This window comes from Molothrus aeneus, chromosome Z, assembly GCF_037042795.1.
Source record: "Molothrus aeneus isolate 106 chromosome Z, BPBGC_Maene_1.0, whole genome shotgun sequence".
In the NCBI taxonomy this organism is placed as follows: domain Eukaryota; kingdom Metazoa; phylum Chordata; class Aves; order Passeriformes; family Icteridae; genus Molothrus; species Molothrus aeneus.
In genome coordinates this window covers 19,327,315-19,352,363 of record NC_089680.1, presented here as the reverse complement: position 1 = coordinate 19,352,363, position 25,049 = coordinate 19,327,315, and the positions used below count along the sequence as shown (strand labels likewise).

Sequence of the window (25,049 nt, the reverse complement as noted above, 5' to 3'; positions counted from 1 at the left end):
CTTCTCTATCTGAAGGAAGTCAACTGGGAAACCCTTGAATCATCTGGTGTCAGGAAACAATGGCCCTTAAGGACATAAAGGAAGAGGGGAAAAAAGGCAAATCCTAGCAGAAATGCAGAATTTTATTTAGTAAAGAGAAACCAGGCAAGTTAGTACCAGCTGGCAAAATAAACTTCCCTCCTATCCTCAAGAATTATCATATGCATGTATTTTAGGTAGTGTGACACCAGAAGCCCCTCGATTGCATCTTCTACTGTTACAGATTGGTCCAGCCTATTTGCACCCTGAAAAGAAGTTTGATGATCTTTCATGCCCATAATAGGTGTCTAAAGCGTTAAATTACTATATCTTTTCTTATCTTGAAAGACACTGCACTTCAGCAGCATGGCCCTTCCATTGTTCTTTACACTAAGTTGGGCCCCTGAACAATACTGACAGCTGCTATCAAACTGTGCCGTGCTCACCCTCGGTGCAGCTGCCGCTTGTAGGAACAGACAGGCTTCTGATGTGTCCTCCCCTCTGGGGAAAGGCCTTGACACCCTGAGTGCTCAGTGAGGGGGAGCAAAGGTCCACTGAATTGTCAGCCTGATTTTATGCTACTCAGATTTTCCAGGACATACACCGTCCCTTTCAAACAAAACCAAGCATATGTCAGAGCATGAAACTTATTGTGCAGCACAAGATAACTATTGATTAATAAGACTGTAAAAGATCACTGGGACATACATCTAATTTTGGCATTATGTAAATGCATGCACCTACATGGTCAAACGAGTTTTGTGCCCAGCATGGTAATTTCCTCACTCACAGTTTTGGATTTGTATGGCATCATTCAGGAGTCTTTCAAAAGACACAGGAACAGTATTTTTTCAGGTGAATCTTAGATGATTATAAAACCAAAATGTAAGAGCCTACTATTCCTGCTCCTAAAGAGCTTCCCTTCCTGCTCCCCAAAAACCCTAAAATTCTTAATTGCACGTGGTGCTTGTAGATCCTATGGCTTTTAAGACTTTTGTGCAGACTGCACAAAAAAGCAAAAAACTGGTTTTTAAAAAAAGCAGTTGACATGCTTGAGATAGCAAAATTTGGTTTGTCTAAGTAGCACTATTTTAAGGCAAAAAAGAATCTTTAAAAGTATGTTTTAATATGTTTCCTTTTACTGCATAAACTCTTCTTTAAAACTAGCTCATAACGAAGGGTTTTCCATTCTGTTTTCATCCTTAAGAAGCGATTTGTTTTAAAAATTTAAGAAAGTACAGTTCTCTAATCTTTGCTAATCGAATACTACAAATGGACATGTGGCGTATTTCAAAGACGAAATCAGGTATTCGTAAACTAATTCATTACACAAGCAAAGCATAGAGGAGATTCTGACAAATACAGATGTAATTGTATGGGTTTCTAAGATGTGATTAGAAATCAACTAAGTAACAGTCAAAATTTGATACGAAGGAAAAACAGCACAGATTTGAAGGGGGGGTATGTTTATGCAAAGCTAATCTGTCAAGTGTAATAAAGCAGCTTGAATAAAATTTAAGCTGAAAATCCACTGAAGCTCCCCATTTCAGGGAGGAAAAGCTATTAAAAGGAAATGAAGGTCACCCTCCCAGTTTATTTCACCTAATTGACTGCCAATAGCTTACCACAGGCAAACTGACTGCAGATCTGCAATTGAGAAACTGATGAAAGGAGCATTTTCAAGCTGAGGCTCATTCTTTTAATCCTCCCTCTCTCCTATTTTTTTTTTCCATCTCCAGTTGGGATGTAATTTTAAGCACAGATGGATTAACTGGTTCCATTGTCTGTAGACGTCATTGGACTATGGCACTGTTAATCCGTACAGCAGCATGTCTAATTATCATTACAAAGTGTCTGAGGGAACTATAAAGACCAGCAGGGCATCTTCTCACAAGCAATTAACATAAATTGATAAATGAGTAATTTGAATCCGCTCAAGGCGCTCACATATGAATAAAATCAGAAAGGACAGGTTCTTGTTTCGGCTACTTCTTTCACTTAGTCGGAAGGGCAGAAAACATGAGAAATATTCCAGACTTAGTGGCAGGGGAAATGAACTCATACAGTGGAAGGAATGTATGGTTCAAAAAGTTCATTAATACAAAGCAAATGACTTGTGATTGACAACCAGTCACAAGCAAGTAGTATTAACTTTTTTAGCATATTTAAAAGCACATTCTTGGTGAAAGGCTATTAGAACACTGTGTCAGACAATTAATACTACTTCAAAAGGAAGTGAAGTTTCTATTCAGTAGCTTGCTAATTTAAAATTCATGAAAGATTCACAAGAAAGGGAAAGAAAGAAGAATGAATAGTTGTACGAGCTCCAAGAACTGAAGTGTCACAAAAAGCATGAGGAAAAAGTATCTAGCTCAACTGACATACAATCCCCATAAATAAACAAGCAACTCTCCTAAAACTCTTATTTCTTGCAGGAAAAGTTTTGGCCAGCACCGCTGGCCAAAATTATGTTCTGACAAAGTAAATTACTACCGTTATCTCTGCTAAAATCTGTGTAAAGCAAAAACACTTCAGCAACACTGGGCATCAAAACAATGTCAGAAATCAAAACATTACGTTTGTTTTAAAAAAATAGCAAAGCAGTAAGATATGAAAGCAAGTTATACACACTGTAGGAGGTAGACCTGGAAGGCCACGTACCCCGATGATGGCATTCAATTCAGCCATGGTCACTTGTTTGGCACGTTCTACAGCTTGGGCCACTTGTTGCTGATGCTGTTGAAAGAAGAAGAGGTATAAGGAGGAATTTGTGTTAAGGTATTACCACACCATATCAAACCAGGATCACAAATACTTGAATAACCAGTTTGTCTGCAGAAGCCCACAATACCCATTGCAAGACATCTCATGCAGGTAAAAGGTAACAATGCCCTATTTTTGACCTGCTCAAAAGGAAAGAAGAGATCTGAAGGTAGCCAGCTTATCTCTTCCCCTAAGTCCCTTCATTATTTGCTGTCTGGCAGATGAATAATCATTTTTAATTGAGCCAACAGGACAATGTCAACTTTACATTAGTTTCAATTTTAACATTTATAGACTCTGTGCCTACATAGCAAAACCAAGTGAAGTTTCAAACAAGGAAAAGCTGCCCTAGCTAAAATCATAGTCATTCAGACTAAATGTAGGTATAAAAATTTAAATAGTGTTTTGCATAGTAGCTAAACACTCACCTTTGATATAAATTATGTAGAGAACATAAGCATGCTTATTTCACTAGATCTACACTTGACAGCTGAATATCTAATAAACAATCACCATGATTAGAAACAAAAGCATTTTCTTGTATTGCTACTATTTTACAGACTCCCACTCTCCTCAGGCAATGAATGAGGCTGAGCCATTGTCACTAGTTTGAACTCAGATTTGTTAGATCAAATTAGCAGGGGGTTTGCACACTTCAGCTATAACAGATGTTCCTTACACTTGTGTATTGTGATAAAATTAACGTCTTAAAACTAGCTAATTTGCAAACAGAAAAACAACATAATCGCACTTTAACAGCTGAACAGTTTTACTTACTTCCTGAGACAAAAATGGGATGACTTGTGCACAAATTGTATTCAATCTCTTCGCAATTTCTGTCTACAGAGTAAAAGTATTTTGATTAAAAATTGCATTTTAGGGGTTTGACATATTAACTTGTATAAAGGATTATATTAAGTTTAGACAGTGAAGAAAATAACAAAATATTACCCATTTTTCATACTACTGCAAATATAAATACTTAACATACAAGCCCAGACATAGAAAGAGATTTTGTTAGCTACTCTAGGACATCTGCCATGTCTAAAGCACCTAATCTGTACACACATTTAGGCACGAATCAGGTCCTTGTATATAGTTCATTAATAAGCAGAGCATTTTTGAAATCCATTAACTCCGAGATAAAGCCTTTTAAAAGGTAGATTTATTATTACTCAAATTATCAAGCAGTATAATATGCAGGCAGCAGGAGTAGAAGAAAAATGCTTCTTTCCTGATCAATTTTATCTGCCTATTAGAAGGTAAAACGACAGAAATGCACCATTGGGAATACAAAAGAAATACTAAAACAGAAGTGAAATAAGAATGGAGACAAAAAGTACAGACTTCTAAAATCCATATTGAAAGAGAATTAAAATAATGCAAACAAAGAAAAAAGAAATAGATCAGAAAATGTGATCTTGTGAGCAGCGAATTTGTGAAACCATGAACAGCAGGAGAACAAGGTTAGGAACCAGTATAGAACAGAACAATCCTTCAGGGAAATCAACAGAGATTACAGCAGGACAAAGAGTTTGAGTCCCACTTTCAACAACCTCATATATCTTGTACTTCTGTATGTCCCATTTTGTCATGTCAACCTAAACCCTGGATTCCTGGTGGGGTAAAGGGATCTTTTTCTCTCATTACTCAGTGTTATCTGTGTTTACAGCCTTTCAGACCCATACATCTGCCCATAATTCAGAACCACTATTATAATTAACTCTCAAGCTACTTATACAATTTCCTCAGTCTTCCTTAGAAACAGCAATTTCAGTCACTGTAGCACAGTTGCACAAAACCAAAATCAGCACCTAGACAAGAACACAGCTTATGTGTAAGAGACAATGAAAAGCTCCTGTCCATCCCTGTCATATAATCAACCCATAAAGACATTTCTTGGTTAGTTGGGTTTTTTTCAATGTTTCAAGACAGAAGAAACAATCAGTCACTACTATGAATCATTAGGCCTTCTATGAAATCACATGTATTAAAGCTGAACAAAGATAAACTCAGTTAAGTCAGACTAAAACTGTTAACTCTCTGCCAAGCCTTTTCCTGAACCTTTCCATAATTCTGAGGTTTTTAAGAAGATGCTGTGATATGTTGTTATTTATAAATCAGTCACATCCTAATTGGGATACAAAATCAAACCTCTAGCTTTATGTCTCAGGAGACAGGTGATTTGGGATCTAAGCATAATTAGCAACTTCATCACCTCCTTCCAAACCTCTGACAGACACAGGGAAAATACATGATGGCATCTAGACCTGTAAAATACCTCATCTCTCTTGACATGAAGCACTCCACCTGACCAAAACCTGATATTTGACACACCCAAAACTATATAGTTTTGCAGAAGCTTCCAAAGAAGTTCTGGGATGGCTTCTTCCTAGGATCAAAAGGTTTCCCTTAACTAAGGGCCATGAAGTGACAGTTGCTTTACAGGAAATCTTTGCCCCCTGCAAGAAGGTGAACATATCTCAATTATTCTCAACTGAAACAGCTATCATTTCACAGAGTACCACAGTGGTCTTCTCCATTCTGTCTGGGCCATAACCATAAAACATCTATAATTCCATATTCAGCCTTTAGTACTCGGACTACATACATAATAGCAAAGTCAACCCTTGGAAGTTACCAGCTTATCTATTACTGGTTATCAGTCTTAACTGTTAACAAATCTGTTGGCATTTCTATGTTAAAGAAAAAAAAACCAAACACATGTACTAATGGGCATTTTTCCACGTACCTAGTATATCTCTCCAGAAAGCAGGGTACATCAGCTGTGGAAAGGTAGTCTGTTGCATAGCAATCTGTTTGGCTGATGTTTAGCTAAGATGTTTAGGATCCAAGGATTTAATTGCCCTAGACCAAGGGGATTAATTTTGTTTTTCAGGCAGGAACAAGTATGAATCATAGCAGGTGACAAGAGGGGATAGAGAAGGAATAAAGTAAGAAACTCACTTGGTGCCTACTGCAAAGTTATTTGGCCTGTATGGGCCACACAAATGGCCTATATATTTACCCTATTCTAAGGTAAATGTCCTTATTGTTGGTATAAGGAAAAAAAATGCAATCCTATTTTTAGTAGAGTCTGTAAAACATGCAAGTTGTCCACATTATTGGATTTTTCTGCTCCGAATCCCAAACATCTGAGCTACACTGTAATAACATATTATACATAACATCAAACAGTAAGACTAAAATGCAGTATCATGTGCATCAGGTTATAATTGCCTCCCAATGAAAGTCAGTTAGATATTTAATTTATTTTCTAAAAATGAAGGCATAATCAACTTTCCCACTTTCCACACCAATCTTCTGTTAAAGTATTATCACACCTGATTTAGCATCAGAACAGGAAAAAAAAAAAAGTGTATTCTTCTTAGTTTGTCTTTACCAAACCTGGGCATCATTGATGACCATATGTGAACAGCAACCTTAATTCAACAACAGTGCTAGATAAACTTAAATGTACATGCCTAAAATAAACTATTTTGAGATTCCTTGCTGTTGTTACAAGTGCCAGTTAAGAGACATCTACACTGAAAATTGAAATGACTGTTCTGTTAATCATAAAAAGTCTGCTTGCCTTTAAAAGGCAGTTTGTCTAAGAGAGTTTTCACACATGTTTTAAGTACTTAAAACTATTTATCTACTATGCAATTTCATGCAGCTCCTGTTTGCTGCCCTCTAATATTAAGTAAAAGTCATCCACAAACACATTAAAAAAAATTTTTGTTGTCTAGCAATTTGTCAAAGTTAAGTTTTAATCCACAATTTATGTAATTTTGCTGATCAAGAGTTGCAAGAGGTTGTCTTCAGAATTGAGAAATAATGAACATTTGTAACTTTAAATGTAAATGCAACAGTTCAATAGACAATGCACGTTTGCTTTTTAAGATGAAATACTTTGAGTATGCATGCACGCGTGCCTGTACGTGTGTACACATTCATTCTGGAAAGCAAAACCCCTTTCTGAAAGAGTCAAGGACAGTTTCCTTAACCAAGACTAGACATCAGTAACTGGTGTCATTAGAGTAAGCCCCCAGACTGGCGCTCAGAATTTGAAAGTCTTAAAATAAAGGTACTTATCTCCTGTTTCTAGAGGCCTTCGAATATAACGTAACTATTACCTAACTGCTCATCTTGAGACATATAAAGAGGTCCTAAGGATGAATAAACAAAGGAAACTTTGCAGAAAGCTGCTCAAACATAGACAAACATGACTAATTGCTCATGTTCAGTGGCTCCTTGGTAAAGCAGGCTACAGAAGTCTGCATCTCTCATGAAAGTCCTCTGAGCTCTACGGCAGCTCTTAGCAAAGCATCTGAAGTGCCCTTAATTGTTTGTGTTCTTAATGCAGAGCCTCTTGAATACATTCATTTTTAATAGAGAACTTGAGTGTGAGGCCCATCAAAGAATAAGAAAACTACATCATTCACTGGTTCTTGCTGCTGTAATGATTGTCTTTTGATTTATTTGCAAATGACTAGCTTGTCAGACCCCTGACTGAAGTGCTACCCTCCTTTCTGAAGTATCATTAAAAATTAACATGAAGGAATTCAGCTGCATTTTGTAAAATTAACTTTAGTTGATGGATTTTTTTCTCTTCACTTGTATAATTTTTTTGCCTCTGTTCCATTTAGTTAAGGACTTGCGTGTTTTGACCTAACCATTGCCAAACTCAAGTGTTTGTACTTAAGTTTGTCTTGCACACTTGTTAAGTGAATTCTTAACATAATGACAAAGAACAAAGCAGCCAGACTAGTTACTAAATACAACAATCATTTAAATAAGGCTTTTTACTATGGACTTAAGCTTGTTTGTAGAATTGAATTTTGTTTTCCTTCTGTATTGTTAGAAAAAAGTATTGACCTGTTTTCCTTTACAGTGGTCTGCTCCAGATAATTTTGCACTTTGATAGCCTGTACTTTCCAAAGCTCCACATAAGGTATCATACCCAAATCACCACAATTTCTTGAAAAGGACAGATTTTTGCAATGAAATTAAAAGGAAGTATAATACAAGCATTCAAGTTCTATTTCACGGCATAACAAACACCCATGTGTATTTTAGCTCTAGGTAAGAAGCCCTAGCTTATGGGAACCAGCAGTTTAACTTCTGAGTGAAGAACACAGACTTTCTCTGAGGAGAATTAGTTAATCCCCTTTCAGCTTCAGAGGTTTCAAGGGGAATAATTGTGGGTTTGCTCCAACCAGTGTCTACCAATGCATATCCCAGTACTAACTTCAGCTATAGGATCCGTGGTGATTTAAGACAAAAATTAAATCTTACAATACTTCAGTTTTAGCAATCACTTGCCCTGCAACAGCTGCTCCATTATTATGGCTTAGGCTCATCAAAGCTGCCCAGATTCTATTTTACAAAGCAAAGCTTAGCTAAAAATGTCCATTTTATGTCAGAAGATTGTTATTAATTCCTGCACTGAACTTCCAGTATCACAAAGTTAGAGCAGTGCTTTTAGATCTGATCTATCACCAGTTCTGAAGTATTCTTATTTTTTACATTTTTATTTATGACATTATTTTGATCCAATTTTGCAAGTAAAATTTGTAATAAATTCAGAAAAATACAGTTTAGGAACAACAATTAAAAATAAAGCAAAAACCATCAATGTTCTGATAATACCAAAGAAGCATGTCCTAATTCATTCCCTTCAAGCAAAAGAATCAGAGAATTGGCTTTTAATGCACACAAAGGAATAAACTGTTAAAACACATTCACAAAAGCTTTAGAAGGTAATTCTTAAGCATTCTGCCTCTGCTTACACTTTAAGGAATTAGAAAGCCAAGTACAACACTGAACTCCTCCTGGAAGGACAAAATGGACTTCCTGCCATTTACAGCATGTAACACAGTAATCCACTGGGGAGGAAAGGTCAACGTTGCACTTTTGGTCATTACTGAATCATTTGAGATTATCTGTGGTGGGGATGAGAAGAAAATCGAAGCCTATGAGAATGCTGGAAATGACTTGACCTCAGCCCAGTTTTCTTCTCCATCTGTCTATAAGGCATGTGAATAAAACTCCTCTTTCTGGGACATGCTTGACCATTTTTTTTTAATTCCTGCTGCAAGGCAGAACTCATTCAAATACCCAAAGACCCGTGAAATGCAGTAAGAAACTGTATATTTTAGTCTTGTGTTGAAGCTTAATATCTATTTAGTGTTTTAATTTTTCCAACAGAATCATTGAAACAAGCAGTGCACTTAAATAACAAAGCCTTTATTCTTTTTGTGATCAAAATCTTCAAAGACAAGAGAAAGCAGACACATTCAGAGAGCAATTACAGAAAAAAAATGTATTTCACTGTGCTTAGCTTTCTGTATTTCACTGTACTTAGCTTTCTGCATGCTTTGTTAGTACTTGCTATAGCAAGACTACAGCACCTCCAAAAATTAGTTGCTAAGAATTCAGGGGATGAGGGGATGTTGGAATTATAATTAGATCTCAAAACCTAAACACTCAAAAGTTTCAAATGATTAAGGCTAGCATTCTGTGAACTTTGCTGTTCATGTTATTGAATCCAGGTTGAGCACAGAGATATGCATATATTATGAATGCCCTTTTATTTAAAATTAATACACTACATTCCATTTTGGCGATGGCTGCAAAAGAAAAAAAATAAAAATAAAGGCAACATGCCATTTAAAAGTTTAGGCCCCACAGTATATCAATGTCAAACAACAGCGTGTCAAGCTAAGATTCAATTCAGGTAAGTGCCACTGCCAAATTTTCTTGTTCCCAGACGTGCTTTAAGATTATTTTATTGCTTAAAATTTAATTTGTTCCAACTTGCGTTTCCATGACAACGTTGGCTAACCCTGCAAATCATTTGGGTAATTGGATATCTTATCTTTCTATTGCTCTCAAATCCAATGATTCTGGAAGAACTGCAGCAGCCAATCAAATTTACAGGCCTCCTGAGTAATAGACTTGCACAAGTAGCCACATCCATCTCCCCTTTTACTGCTGTATTAACCAACCTGTGACAAATTGCGGAAGTCGGCCTTCCAACTGTATTTAAAATTATAAACACTGTCATCACTAATACTCTCACCAATAGGAGGGAGTGAGAAGGTTTACTCTCAACAGATACTTGATATTCAATCTGACAAGAAGCAATGGGTAGCATTCATTTCAGCAACAAAAATAATCTCTGTATTTTGGGCGTAAACTTCAGTTTAGCATGACATGTAATTAATAAATACAGTTTCCATCTGCCCTATATTAGTACTACTCATTTTAATTGTGAGATCAGTCACCCACAAAATGATATTAAAATCCCAGAAGACTGGGATGAAAAATCTTTAGCCATAAAAAAACCAAAAGACCACTTTTGTAGTAGTCTTTGCAAGTAGGAACGGGGAAAAGAAGTAGCAGAAATATTAACAGAATAAAAATTCAAAATTATAAAGATACTGAATGCTACATAGTTTCCAAAATGAAATTAGAGAGCTTTAATTCAGTACCTAAACTACTTTTATCTGAATCCTCTTAGATGTTCATTTAAATTACAGAAAGGTCACAATAATTTAAACATAAGCTACATATGATGCATAAGACAACAGCTACACTTGCCAAATATCTACTACAGATTTGGATCCCATTCAAGTGTAAAGTGACTGGATATATTTCAGATGTCTAATTTCAATGCTTTATAAAAATAGAGAGAGGCTGAGTGTAACTCAATGAACCACTGTACACAACTGCCCATCCCATTTACAGCTGTAAGTCCTGTTGAAACAGAGCCAACGGGCAACAAAGAGTCTGTTGTCAGGATGTCGAAGTGCTCCTTTCACATATCTTCACTATGTCAAGACTCTTCTTAAACTTGGCTAAAGAGGGCAGTTACCACATTTCTCCTTTAATCTAACTTCAACCCATCTTGCTTAAGCACTCACAACTACAAAGAGTGTGTTTATCTAAATTTTAGTTCCATTGTTTAGTTTCCAAGCCTAAGCTAACCTTAAATACACACAGAAGTATTTAAATCTCTTAAGTGAGCACACAGCTTTGTTTTACTTTCAAGCTGTTTTCCAGGACACAGAGTTCCCACTTTTATTTAGATTACAAGAGATGCTGAGAGAATCAATGGCTGACTCCAATCCAGAAGAGGTCTTGGCCACCTTTGCCTCCTGGGACACAATTTCTTTGAACCATACTCCAGACATCTAGAGACCTGCCAAACATCTCAACTAATCAGGCAGAAAACATTGCTATAATACAAACTGGGAAAGGACCAGCTTGATAGACCACTTTATCAGGTAGCTAAATAAACTCACAGGAGACATCCATCCAGTAGGAGAATAGCCCAAAGTATCAGGAGAACCAAGAGGTTTTTGGGAGAAACATAAGCTATCAATGAGTTCCCCTCTTCTCATCTAACGAGTTGTTATGGTGCTCTATAAGCAGCATGGTCTCCAAAATTATCCAGCAGACTTTGCAGTATTACTTTTAAGGTCACTAAGAACTTGATTTACTCTGGACAACTGAGCAACACTGCACTACACAGTAACAAGGAGGAGACAAAGAGCACAGAAAGATAAAAGAACATAAAAAGTATAACCCTAACTGCTACCCTCTTACCAGGTAAGAGCACCAGCAGCTCTTAATTTAGTTTAGGATGCTATTTTAAAACTACTTCCTATTTCTGCAAATATCTTTTCAGTACTTGTTACACTGAGCCACTTGATTGGGATGGCAGTAGAAAGTCAAAGCTCTTACACAGCTGGAGAAGTACCTGGAATCAGTTTCTAAAAAATCAGAGTATAAAGTTCCTCAAACCAAGCACATACATTTACAGTATGCAAGTCAATAACAAAGCTGTAGTCAGGATTCTGTCCTTATCAATATTCAAGTAAGACTGTAACAGCAGTAAGACAAGAATTTATTTACTAGAACAATAAGTATGCCATCCAACAAAAGAGAAATATTAAGACAAGGGTCTGAATTATTGGTGGGGGGGAATCTAATAGTTATGCAACAATCAGACTTTAGAAATAACTACCAAAGTAAGCATATCAACTAAGTCACATGTACTACTCTAAATGTTTCACCATTTTAAAATACTTAGTATAGTCACAGTTCAGTTTCAAAAATCTATCAAGTCAGAAAAACAATTTAAACACTTATTCATATCAATACTTGAGGTGCCATCAGGTGACTCACTAATGAATAACAAGTTAAAAGGATTGACAACTCCTTTGATAGTAACTAGTGGAACTACCCACCACGTAGGATTTGCAAGAAAGATGAACATAATGGATATTTTCACTGCATAGGGAAAAAGGTTCACAAATCTTTCAGCAAACCTTTGGGCACATGACACTAAATTCCTTACCCATTTTATTATTTTTATTTATATTCTGTTACTTACAGAATAGAAACAATAGTAAAAAGACTATCTAAATTGCATTCTAATAGACAAGAGTGCCATAAAAAAACACAGGTCCGAAATATTTTTCAGCAAAAAACATCAGAATTATGCAAAGTCCAAAAAGGTAAAGTAATTACAGATAAGAGAGAAGATGATGTTAACATCTTTGCTAAGAATATGACAGCCACAGCACTATTAGGAACACTAGCAGCATACCAAAAATTTCATGGGAACAAGGACAAAACTGCTTGATTACTAAACCAGGTATGGATAAAATAATTTGGGGTTTTTTGAAACTAAGAAGTCCTGCATTCATGATAAGTCCAGTATTTTTTAGTGTTTCCCACTAACAAGCATAAAGATCTCTTCATTTACCCTAATCCTCAATTTGCAAAGAGTTTCAAGCTGAGAAAGACAGAATATGCTAGAGAATAGCTTCAGAACTCACTTTACAGTGAATGGAAAAACGGACTGAAAAGTAAAAAGGACAGGGATAAAGGCCCATAGCATGCCTAGACAGGAACATAAAAGAAAAGGAAATAATGGGCCTTAGGAATGAAACTCTCGGTCACAGAGGATCAGAAGTTGAACATAAGTCAATAGCAGGCTGTTGCAGAAAAGGCTGCCACCTCAGTAAGCCGTATTCTGAGTAAGCCTTCTGTGCCACTCAGCAAGGCATTTCCTCCCCTGGAGTACTGTACTTCAGCTGGGCAACACCATTCAGAGAATGAACACTCGACTTTAGAGGTATGCAGCACGGTTCTGGAAGGCAGGCGAATGATTTGCTCTCCTTATCCAGGGTGAAGAAAATGCATAGTAAAGAGCTGAAGTTACAACAGAAAAGACGAAACTGTAACTCAAGAAGCACTTCAACAGCAAGGACATAAAAGCAAGCTGTTACCTGAAGAGCTTGAGGGTTGCCACTACTGTTGAAGTCTTTGCTAACAGATGGAACAAGCATCCTATCAGTAATGACATTGGTATAGCTGATCCTGCTAGGAGGACACAGGGAGGCACTAGGTCCCTGCTAATGACGTGATTCTAGAGTTCATATTTCAGTTTGAATAAACAACCTAAAAGCTTTCTATGGGTATTGTTGAAAATTTTGCTTTTGTTTAACTGACAATTTATAGTCACCATTTGAGGCCACAGACAGCTAGACTAGTTTACTGTCTGAAAAGTAATGGCTGGAAATCTTATAACCAGCCATTTTACAACAATAGAAATTTTACAACAATATTTTACAACAATAGAAATTCAGAATGACCTTACATCCTTGCACCTTAAAGAAAGATGAATGTTTTACCTTTTTTTTAGCGAAATGAAAAACTTTTTTGTAAGTAGGAACTGTTGGAGCAAAATAATGATCTTTTTGTAAGTATTTTTTCCCAAGAAAGTGTAGGGTTTTCATCCTTTCTCCCCAGCTTAATTCAAATTTCTGTACTTGACATAATCATGTCTTGAAGCAGAGAGCATGGCATCTCAAGGGGTTTAGAACACTTAAAAAAAAATTCATAAATAGGCAGATTTCCACAGATCATAAAACCCACCCAGTTTCAGACATCCTTTCTTTTTCTTGAGCTAACAAAAGCAGATTCTCATAGACTTAATGTCTTATCAAGATGCAGGTCAGCAAGCATACCCATTCCTGTTCCCATTCTCCAAAATGAAAGCTATCCTTTGTTTTTGCTTGCTAATCCATAGAAGACTTTAAAATGGCACAAGTAGAGATGGCAGCATTTTGTTCTCTAAATCAATTTTATCCTCAGCCATCAACTAGATGTTTCAGCACACAGAAAGATCAGTCCTTCCCTTCTAATTCAAAAATCTATACTACCATTGCCCTTGCAAACTGCTAAACAAGCAGTATCGGCAATGCACTTGTGTTCTGTAATATATTTACTGCAAATCCCAACGGCTTGCCTCCTAATGCAGTTTTCTATTGTGTCTGTTCTTGTGCCAATACAGTGACTGGTCACCTTACAAGTAAGTTGCTTGGACCAACTGTTTACACAAACATCAAAAAGCTTCAAGACAAAGAAAAAAAAAAAGACCAAACAGAAACAAGAGAACATCCATGTTGCTGAGGGAGGGGGACAAAAAAATCCAAAAACCTAAACAAACTAAGAAGTCTTAAATCAAAACACAATTTAACCTCAGTCTTCTGTTTTATTATCATATAGCCAAAAAGGCTAGTTAGCTGTTCAGATCATGTATGAAGTACAAAATACTTTCAGACAGACAGCCCTGACACAAAGTTTACCTAACACCCCTCACAGAACTTAAATCTGTAATTTAATCATCAGTGCTACTTTGTTCACAAAGAACAAATGTTCTGAAGAACATAAAGAAAAGGTGGGAGCAACTTCACCAATCTCCACTTAGTGACTAGACACTTCTAATACACTCTTCAATTTCTCATTAGACAGAGTATTATCATTATAAAAAAATTCAAGGACACTCACCAAACACAATAATTTCCTGAACTGATTTCCTCATACTAGAAAGTGTATTTTATAAGTAGGCTTGCTAACAACTGAAATAAGACTCAAGACTCAAAACAAAAGAAACACAAACAGCCCACCTGGATGCTGTCAAGATTCATATAAACCTATGGAAACAATATTAAAATCTCTAACTTGAAAATATAATCAAAATACTTTCAAGGGAAATTGGAATCAAAAAAGGCTTACAGCATTATTTCACAAAGTTGTAGCACTTAAAATTTTTGTTTTGTTGGAGGTTTTCGTTTGTTTGTGCAGCACTAGGGCTTCTTTCTTAAAAGAGACAACCTCAGGAAATAACCGATTTTTAAGTCTAACCTGATTTAACTAGAGTTCGGTTAAGATTAAACTCAATTTCAGCAAGCTCTAATCCACTTTTCAATCACCTCCAGCACTATGCCAGAAACAGTTCTCTAGTGGAGTTTCACAGGGGCCTTTGCTGCAATCTGTTTTACTAACATGATCGGCAGCACAGCGTGGAAAAGACAGCAAGTGGCGAGTAAGAAAACTTGCTCCATAAAAAGAATTGCTCCATAAAAGAATTAGAAAAAAAGTAAACACAAAGGCTTCAAGGAAATAGAAACGCATTATTTTTTCCATAAGAAAGTAAAAGCAATGGGTAAAGAATTGCAAAGAGACCTTACAAGAGTAAATGGGCAATGAAACAATTGTACATAAACAAGTTTTACATACACTAGGAGTAGACATCCCTAGCCATGTAAAATGATGGTCCCTGAGCTTACAATTATCATTCATGAGCAAGAACTCAAATGTGAAATGAGTCTCCAGCAATTAAGCATTTCATGGCAGTGAAAAGGAAAAACTTGGAAATTTAACTGAAAAAGAAATAAAAATTAAAATAAAACCCAAACAAAAACCATCCAGAAAACAGAAAAAGGTGATAATACAAATCTCTCATTCATCAGCGTCCTGAGAGCTGCATATAGTTCTAGTTCCCCTTTTCAAAAGTCTAAGTTAAAAATTCAAAAAGGTTGAGTGAAAAGAAAGTGATCAAAGAAAGCTTCACAACTGTTTAAGCTGAGACTGCCCAACCTTAAAAGGAGTCAACACAGATGGGCTGCAAGAGAGATACAACACTTTGGCTCCATTGAAAACACAGCTAGGCATCAACAGCTTCTGTCCTGAAAAGCAGTGACCATCTAATAAAGTGGAAACCAGGCTCAAAGCAAACAAAGGTGGGGGGTTGTCCTAAATCTGGAACAACTTTCTCCCCACAACAGCTCAGCAATAGTATAAACACACTAGAAAGCGGTTTTGCAGAGAAGGGCACTGGAGAACAAGTTGAATATGTATCAGTCCCACACTCATGTGCTGATGGAGGCTACACCTCATGTGAAGACACAGGAGAATGACTGTAACCAGCTGACTGATTGAAACAATTCTCCTTTCTGTTCCCCTTGTTTGGCAAGAAGGAAGATGCTGGTAAACTGGAGCAAGTCTCTAAGTGCCACCAGTAAGATGATCAGGCAATAAGAACACACATCATACTAGGAAGAAAACATATTTGGTCAGCTTCAGGAAGAAGGGGATTAATGGGTAGACAAGACCTCATTGCTGAAAAAGAGGTGATTATGGAGAGGACTATGTCAGCTCCTTCTCAGAGGTGCACAATAGAAGAACAAAAGGCACACAATGGTTAGCAGTGCGGAAAGGTAAACTCCCCGTTGGTGGAGGACAAAATTCTTCACAATAAGGGCAGGTCAAACACTAGAAAGTGTTGCCCTGACATGTCATGCAATATTACCTCCAAAAAAACTGTTTAGGTAGAAATTTGATACTTACAAGAACACAGGTTGCAAATTCAGCTTGACTATGGGATCAACTTGCAAGAACTTCAAAAGTCGTAGCTTCCAAGTAATCATAAGGACTAATCTGTTAAACTAGTTGTTTTGACAATTAAATGCGGACAAAACTATGAATTCTCCCTGCCTTTGTTTTCCCCCTTTCTGGGAGGAACTATGTAAGCAACTATTGTTCAAATACCTACACTTAAGAATCCAACTAAGTGTGATGCTGAAAGTAACAATAGTAGTGTTTGACATAATTGCCATAGATGTCCCTAAATCTTACCCCAAGTTGAAAATTTCATTAGTTCCATTCAAAGCTGTTATCATGTTTAAAGTAGGTACTGTGCAGTCTTCTGGTAAGTGCCAGTTGATCCAAAATTGGTTTTAAAGGCTTTTACTGTATGCCAGTGGTGATCTATCAAGTCTAAAGGATCCTAATTTTCCATTTTGCATAGGAGATGCTGCAATTTTAGCATTTTGCTGCAAACACTCAGGTAGAGAGGGACAAAAGGCAATTCAGATGCTCAGCTTGATTTTGTATAACAACCAGCAGAAGGAGGAAAACCATTAAGCTTTCCCCACATAATCTGTTGTGACAAAAGGATATCGCACGTTCAGAAAGCATTTCCCCTCCTACTCTTCCCCCAACCCCGAAAGTTACCAGCACCTTTTTTCCTTCCCTCCAACTGAACAGACACACAAACTACAGCAACAGACATTGCAATGCAAGCTCCAGCAATGCAAGGGAAATGTAACGATATAGCTGGTAGGAATAGTGTTCCTCACTCTGGCTCCATGAAGAACCTGTAGTCTGGTAGACTAAGTCTAAAATGAGAGATGATCAGGCCCTATTTAACACATGTACAGTGTTTACACTCTGACATGCTTTCGAATTAAGTTCTATATGGAGCTGACATAATAGATGGTATCTGACAATATGGTTATGTGAAAGCCACATGCAGATGTACTTCACAGTGCCCCGAATCTGTCAGATAACTCCTTCACAATAATGTTGGCCTCAAGCTTGAAACATGGTTCAAAAGTCACGAAAGTTGAGGTAATTACTTGAGTCTTTTCTCCTCTTTAAAACTGGCAACTCTATTTGTGGTTGAAATAGCTAGGCTGCTGACACAACTGTACTCATTTAGAAACCAAATATTTGTAGAATAAGTACAATTTTTTCAGAGAAAAATACTGTCACAATCAAGCCTACCATTTTCTCTTTTAAATAAAAACAGTTTTTGCAAGTCTTTTGTGGCTGTGCCAACTGTAAAATGTTCTTGAAACATTCATTGCACACCACCAAAACCTTAAGGAGTTTTTCATTCCAATAATTAAAATGTAGGAAAAAAAGAGGAAAATTAATTTATCTTTAAATCCCTTTCAACAGCAAAGCCATCCTACTCAAGAGCTGCAGAGAGCTAACTAAGCTCCTTAATTCCCTCCTGTTTAACCCTCTCCTGAAGACTGATGTTCTAATGAGATATCATTAGAAGACTTTGTCCTTTGCCATGAAGCATTAGAAATGATTCCACAGAACAGTCCAGGATAAAACAGACATGTAACTCCTGTACAACTGGTTAACACAATGCAGCTTTGGAGTTTGTGTACTTTTCTACAACAGGCAAGCTACTGAATGACAGGTCTGCCTCCAGGCAGGTCACAGAAATCAAAAAGACCCACCCAAAGAGAAGGAAACCTCGCTGTAACTGTTGGGATATCAGAAACCCAGACGCTGCAGTAGTTTATAAGTCTAGCACTTGGTTCAGCACTGCTGAATTTTTTTTTTTCCTGTGGCTGCCTGCCAATGAACAAAAGATAATCTTGCACCTAACCAATCCAGACATTAAATGCACAGGAAACCTTATCTTCTGACTTATGACAGAAGATGACAAGCAGAGCTGGCGAAAATAAAGACACAGTGCCCTAGGAGCCAAGGGCAGCAACTCTAAGTACAGCAGGATTTTTAACACCCAACCAACTATTCATCTTGGCACTAGCAGTTGATTCATCTGCTTTGCCAGCCACAGATGTCACATTGGGGAAAATCTCACTTGGACAGCATAACACAGAAAAGAAACTGAAGACCACACAATGTTCTTATTCATTCTATCGTGACACATATGAACACAACATCTAAATCAAACCACATCCTAAACAAATCCTCAGGTGGTTGTTTCTGTTTCAGATATGCAAAACTTATCAGTAGTAGGTCAGTAACTATTCACCTTAAAATAATTTCTACAAGCACAGTGTAGGTGTGTACATAAAACATGCTCTTAATAAAAAAAAAATCTCTGGAATTCTTAAATTAAATTTTAAAAACCTATGTAGAAAAAGAAAGAAACAAACAAAACCAAATCTAAACCAGATACAAATGTGGCAAAAAGATTATTTCCTGACCACTTTTCAGCCACCAGGTTGAAACACAGCAGCACCTTGATTTAAGCACACATCACGCAGTTAAGCACTGCAAAGGGCCAAAGCTAGATTTGAGAGGGAAGCCCTTCCGTGGCCATTTCTGGATTTAAATACAACATATTCAAGTGAAAAGCTCTGCTGTTTGTGTATGCAAAGTTCACATCAGTTAAGTCCATTTATAACAACATTCAAGTCTTGATTAACTTTATTTTAGTTAAATTATAACAGATTATTAAATTAAACAAAAATAGAACTGCTGACACATATCCATCAGTACAAGAACTCAAACTCATTTACATGCAGGCTAACTGCAAGTCCTTCATTTTATCTAAGTGACTGTACCTTAACAGTGATGTACACACCACACTCCATAAATAAGCTCAGCTGCAGTGTAATTTTGTTTTTCAAACAGCAGCCCAAGCAGTCTGAAGAGCTTCACACAGAGCAAGTACAGCATCCAAACAGGAGGAAGACCTTAAAAATGTTAAAGCTTGTTCACTGGAAAGTTTCCCCATCACTGCATTTTCCAGTAACAAAGATGTTGTCAGAAATGACAATTTTTCGTGTCCCCTGATGATGCCTTGCTAGCATTTGGTTATAAGCCATAAAGCAGGAATAATTTCAGCCTGTCAGGAGTCTAGCTAATGCCCAGTTTCCCCCTAGAGAGAATTCCTGTCAAACGTAATGAGAGCTCCAAAGGCCCTTTCTACAACATAATGAGCACTTAGGCCATGCTGGTGATCAGCCAGCAAAAAGCATCAATTTGAGCCTGGCTACACCCTTGGGGGTAGACGTCACCATTTAATAAGAATTATGATTACTATCTGTCAAAAGCCTCCTCAGAACTTATCGTTAGCAGTGGAAATTCAGAGAAGAATGTCATTGTTAGTTTTTTGGTGGGTTTTTTTTTTTTTTTGTTTGTTTTTGGTTTTTTGTTTGGTTTTTTTGGTTGGGTTTTTTTTGTTTTGTTTTTTTGGGTTTTTTTTCTTCCTGTAATCTAAGGCCACCTACATACTGAACTGCAACACCATTTGGCATCCTCACTGCAGGAATCTAAATCAATAGCCTTTAACATGAAGGTGCTACTTTTACCAGAAATTAGAATTACTTAACATGTAAAAGCATAGTATCTGAGACTCACGTCCAGAGAAATGTATTTATACCTTCAAAAGCCTATTATTTTCTTAACAGCATGCACAGAGTAAGTGTGCACTGCTCTCCCCAGCTACAACTAACATAGATATAATGCTCTGTCATAAATCTTAAAAGCTTCCGAAGTATCACCGCCTACTGGGTACATAATTCTAATTGCCGTACATATAGGACATTAAACCTTTATACATATGTTAAGGTCAAAGTGGGAACCTTAGTTCTCACCCACTTTAATCCTGTGGGTTTAATTGATTTTACCTAAAGTTAATTCCTAGTACACTAACTGAAATCACACATTCTCTTCAAAGAGCTCCTGAAAATGACATCCATTTTGCAGCAAATGATCTTCCTATACAGATACTGGCTTCCTCATAGGTTACAGTATGCCAAGAAATTGTTGAAGAGAAAAAATGCAAAAAAAAAATCTCAAAATCACAAAGCTGTGAAAAGTCACCTCACAGAAAAACCGACATTCTTCTAAAACACAAGATAAAAGAAAATTTGTTAGGCTACAGTACAGAACCAATTCAAATACTAAGCTTGCTGTTCCATCTGGTTATTTGATTCATTATTAAAAAAAAAAAAAGGTTGTCATAATACGACTTCTTTAATGGCATTTTGAATTGAAACAAGCAAACACCCTCCATAACCCTAAAGAATACCTACCCAGATTTGCAGATAGAAAGCTATCATGGAATTACAATGCCACCCTACCAAATATGGCATTTTCAGGGGAAAACAAAACAAACAACAAAAAAAATTCAAAGAGTTCAGAGTTACAAAAGCTAAACTCAACTCCGTAATTCACTTGCTTAATGAATGTCTTTGAATATACTGAAGATCTGAAGCCTGAACTAATCAATTTCTTCGCTGCGCCCTAGCCGGTCAGCCATGCTCTTTAATTTAATGAAACAAGAGTTTTAGATGAAATAGCACATACACATCAAGAAAGAATTGTATTGTTGCACTTTGAAATGTGTCCAACTGTGCAACTTCATCTAATGATAATTTTTTTAAGAGGCCATCGATTTCTGAAAGACTTATTGTACTAGCATCTTGATGAAAAAGTGAATGTCAGCATATCTACAGAATACTTACACCCTGCCATTAATGCTTTATTTGGCAGACAATGACTACTCAATTGAGGGTCCTCTGGGCTGTGCAATCATTTAGCTTTTCTTCTCTTATGAGGTCCTTAGTGTCTTGTTCCAGTTCAATACTCTTTTTATTCACCATTATAGTGGCCATAAGTGTGAATTTTATGGGAACTTGCAAACTCAGTCATAACTAGAGCTTTCCAAGTCACTAATCTCTTCATACCTTTACAAGGCAGGGATTTGAGTAACTATGACTACATATGCTACACAGACACAGGATCAGTTCTACATGTCAGCACCTCTACCAGTAACAAAACAAACAAACAAAAAAAAAAAAAAAACCAACCCAAAAAACCCTCAAATTTATAAAGTACTGAACTGCATTTTTACAACCACAGATACAAGCCTTTCCTATTTATGCCAAAGTCTTTCAGAACCAATACCAAAAAAGGTATTGCTGCTCAACCTAATCTACACCTCATCTGACAGGAGGTAGGCAAAGGTCTACTAATCAGGCTACAAATCAGGCTATTGATTCAGATGATACCATCATCTGAGCACAAACAGCACAGCTACACTTAAATGCACCAGACAGACTCCAGATTTTGCAGCTTAGAAAACAAAATGTCTTACCTGTTTGTGCATTTCAATGTTTAATCCATACGACATTTCATAGTACTGCAAATAAATGAACATACATTATTTTCTTATACTGACTTACATTGTATTAGGAGATATTTTCTGAAACAGAGATAAAAACAAATATACTTACCATCACATAATGCCTCTGCATTTCCGTCTTTTCGCTTGCCAGTTTCTCACATTCCAATTTAAGGCTACAAAATAGATCACGCTTTAATGTAACACGTCGTTTTTTTGGCATCTACCCTCCCTATTTGTATTTTGACAGAAGCTGCTAATTAAAAAAAAACTCAAACTGATTTTCAACATAGAAAGACTTAATCATATTTGAAATAAAAAGGCCAAAGAAGAAATTTAAAGAACATTTCATGGGTGCTGTATGAGGCCTGAACTGTCTACAGAACCTAAACATATCCACTCTTCATACTTTGACAAAGAGTTGCTATTAAGTGCTGCAACTTACAAGTTAGAATAGGGTCTGAATTTCCCGTAAGTACTTCTCAGGAGTAAAAAGATAAAAATAGAGGCATTTTTTTCTATACAGCATTTAGTAAATGACTGTCAAGTAACACCACTCACATTTACAATTATAACTTCAGTATAATTCTTACCTTAAATACATTCTAGCAAATGTTACCTTGCCCAGTTCTTGAAAACTGGTAAGTCTGACTATCATTTACTAGCAAGTTTCTTTTCATAAACAAAAGTTAAGTTGCATTTGCATGTCTCATCACAAACTGTGATATGATTCTGACTACTTTCACTGAGCCTCAACGTTTCCTTTTCTATCAAACCGATTTTTTTTTAATGATACTTGCGAGCATCCTGTGGAACAGTTAGTGTGCAAGCAGCACGTTTCACTCACAACTACAAAGCCAGATGTTTAGAGTTTACATTGTATTTCTTAAGCAATAAATGGCTTAAGCAAGTTAAGACTACAGTATCATAGGTAAAGGAAGAGGAAGCATAACTAAAACGAAGCAATTTCTGACTGGAAAACCTGTAAAGCTTTTACTTCTCTCCAAACGTTCCAGGTGCACATAAGTACAAAATCAGCGAAGATTAATGATCCTTGACACCAGATGACCAGGATCAAAAAGAACCTGTCCCCTAAATCTCTGAAAGGACCTCAGCAGCAAGCACACACCCACAAAGAATTTCGGAAGGGCAGAGCAGCAACGAGGAGTGCATGCCGCAACTTCCACGGGTTATGGTAAACTTTGTGTTACTACACTGAGTACTTGTGTGTTTTAAGCGTCCTCCCTGGCTCTTAACCACAGGACGCTGGCATTTTATTAATTTTTGCATTAACACCACACACAAATGAACAAACATGAGAAGTAACCGCCTTAACGCGCTGTGCCACAGAACTGGCGCAGGTCTTCCCGGGATATACTGAAGTGACCCCTCCACATACGGGTTCCCATGACACACTACATTTTTTCAACGCGCAGAGGTGCCGAACGCTCCAGTTTCGACAGTTCAGCTTCCGCAGCTGCCCGGGGAGCACGGGCCCGTCCAGGGCAGGGCTGTCTCCCCGTTGGCGCCCCGTGCACCCGGAAGCCCGCGGGCCGGGGCTGCCCGCGCTCCCTCCCGGCCCGCCGGGGTCCCTCGGCGGGGCTCTGCCGCGACGCCGCACGCCACCGCCTGGACGCGCCCGTTCGCTGCAGCCCCCCGCGCCCGGCCGGGGCTACTCCGGGTCCCGCAGTCCCTGGTCCCGGGGCGGCCCGCCGGCGCTCACCTGTGGTACTGCGCCTGGAGGAACTGGAACTCTTCTTTGATGCGGTCCAGCGACTCCGGGATGGTGAATTTGAAAGGCTGGCCCGCAGCCTGGTGCGGGGTCTGGCGCCGTGGCGGCACGGGAGAAAGATGCACTTCAGACACTGCGCGGCCGCCCCGCGGGCAAGAGGAGGCGGCGCTGTCCATCGCGGCCGGGCCAGAGGGATGGAGAGAGCGCCCGGCCCGGCCCGCCCCCACCCCCGGCGCTGCGCACTTGTTACCCACCTTCCCGTCCCTCATCTGCGGTGGGGCCGAGGTTAACCGCGCTCCGGCTCCGACCCACCCGCTTCTGCCGCCGCCGTCTACACGAAAGCGGGAAGTGCCGGCTCCTCCCCACCGACCCCCGCCGCGGAGCCACAGCCAGCCCCATTCCGGGCGCTGTGTTCGGCAGATGCTGCCTGGCCCGGCGGCGACTCCCCGCCGTCCTGCCCAAGGCGAGTAAGTTGCCCACGCAACAAAAGTATTGGGGGCCGCTCCGGCAGGCAGGATGAGCCTGCCGACCCCGGAGAGAATTAACTTGTGAGGGCGCCTTCCTCTCCCTCCCCCCCTCACCCCCCAGCTCCAGCCGAGCAAGCGAGCTGGAGGTGCGCTCCGGACCGCCCGGCCCTCGCCCCGCGCCCCGGACCCGCGGAGCGGCCGTCCAAGCCGTACTTACGGGGTGCCGGCTCTGGGGGAACATGGCTCCGGCCGCGGCGGGTCTCCCTCGAAGCGCGGCTCTCTCGGCGAGACTCCCCGCCCTGCCCCGGCTTCACACCCGGTGCGCCAAGGGGACAGGAGCGGCGACACCCGCCGACCGCCTTCCCTCCGCCGCCGCGGGCAGCAGCGGGGCGAGGCGCGACTCAGTGCCCCCGCCGCGGGGACATTCCCCAGCCGCGGCGTCCTTTGTTGCTGTTGTTCCAAGGAGGGCTGAAGGTGGCCGGGAAAGGCGTACGGGCCGCGCCTGGGACGGTCACCAGCGCCGGGCGCTCTTTCGGCCGCGCTTCGACCGGCGGGCGGCGCCCGCAACGCCCGGGCGCGGCGGGACGCGACTCGACGGGGCGCAGGGGCAGGCTACAGCCGCCCCTCAGAGGCGGCGAATAATCCCCTTCACGGGCTCGCAAGTGGTCGATGCGATTGTAAAGCCGGAAATCCCAGGCGGAGGCGACTCCTCTCTCCTCTTCTGCCCCTTGTCAAAAGGGGAAAATCCAGCTGGAGGGAGCGGATCGCAGTGTCCGCGGCGGGACCGTCGCAAGCCGAGGGGGGCGAAAGAAAGTCTCCAGGCAGGGACGCGTTGCTCGCAGGCGTCGGCGCAGGGGACAAACCACCGGCAAGACACAGAGCGATGAACAAGAGAGGAAGGCAGGAGGAGGAGGAAGGAGGCGGGCGGGGGGGCTCTTGCACAGCCGTCGCCGATCGGAGCAGCTCCAATAGCACATGCACGAAACGCTGGAGGGCAGAGGAAAGGGTACCACACACGCAG

The 25,049-nt window shown here is 39.4% G+C and overlaps 1 protein-coding gene across 2 annotated transcripts in view; it reads right to left on the bottom strand.

The window, feature by feature from the left end:
• The window catches only part of TLE1 (TLE family member 1, transcriptional corepressor), a 72,954-nt gene extending 48,574 nt beyond the window's left edge, over positions 1–24,380 (bottom strand). The window contains exons 1-6 of one of the 2 annotated variants that reach the window (XM_066568824.1): positions 24,246–24,380; positions 23,553–23,653; positions 21,942–22,005; positions 21,803–21,847; positions 3,559–3,621; positions 2,650–2,754 (exon numbers count right to left, since the gene is read on the bottom strand). In XM_066568824.1, coding sequence (XP_066424921.1) covers positions 2,650–2,754; positions 3,559–3,621; positions 21,803–21,847; positions 21,942–22,005; positions 23,553–23,653; positions 24,246–24,269 — 402 coding nt within the window. In that variant the 5' untranslated portion in view covers positions 24,270–24,380. The remainder of the gene's footprint in view (positions 1–2,649; positions 2,755–3,558; positions 3,622–21,802; positions 21,848–21,941; positions 22,006–23,552; positions 23,654–24,245) is intronic. The other variant, XM_066568825.1, reaches the window with a different exon arrangement.
• Between the last annotated feature and the right edge of the window lie 669 nt (positions 24,381–25,049).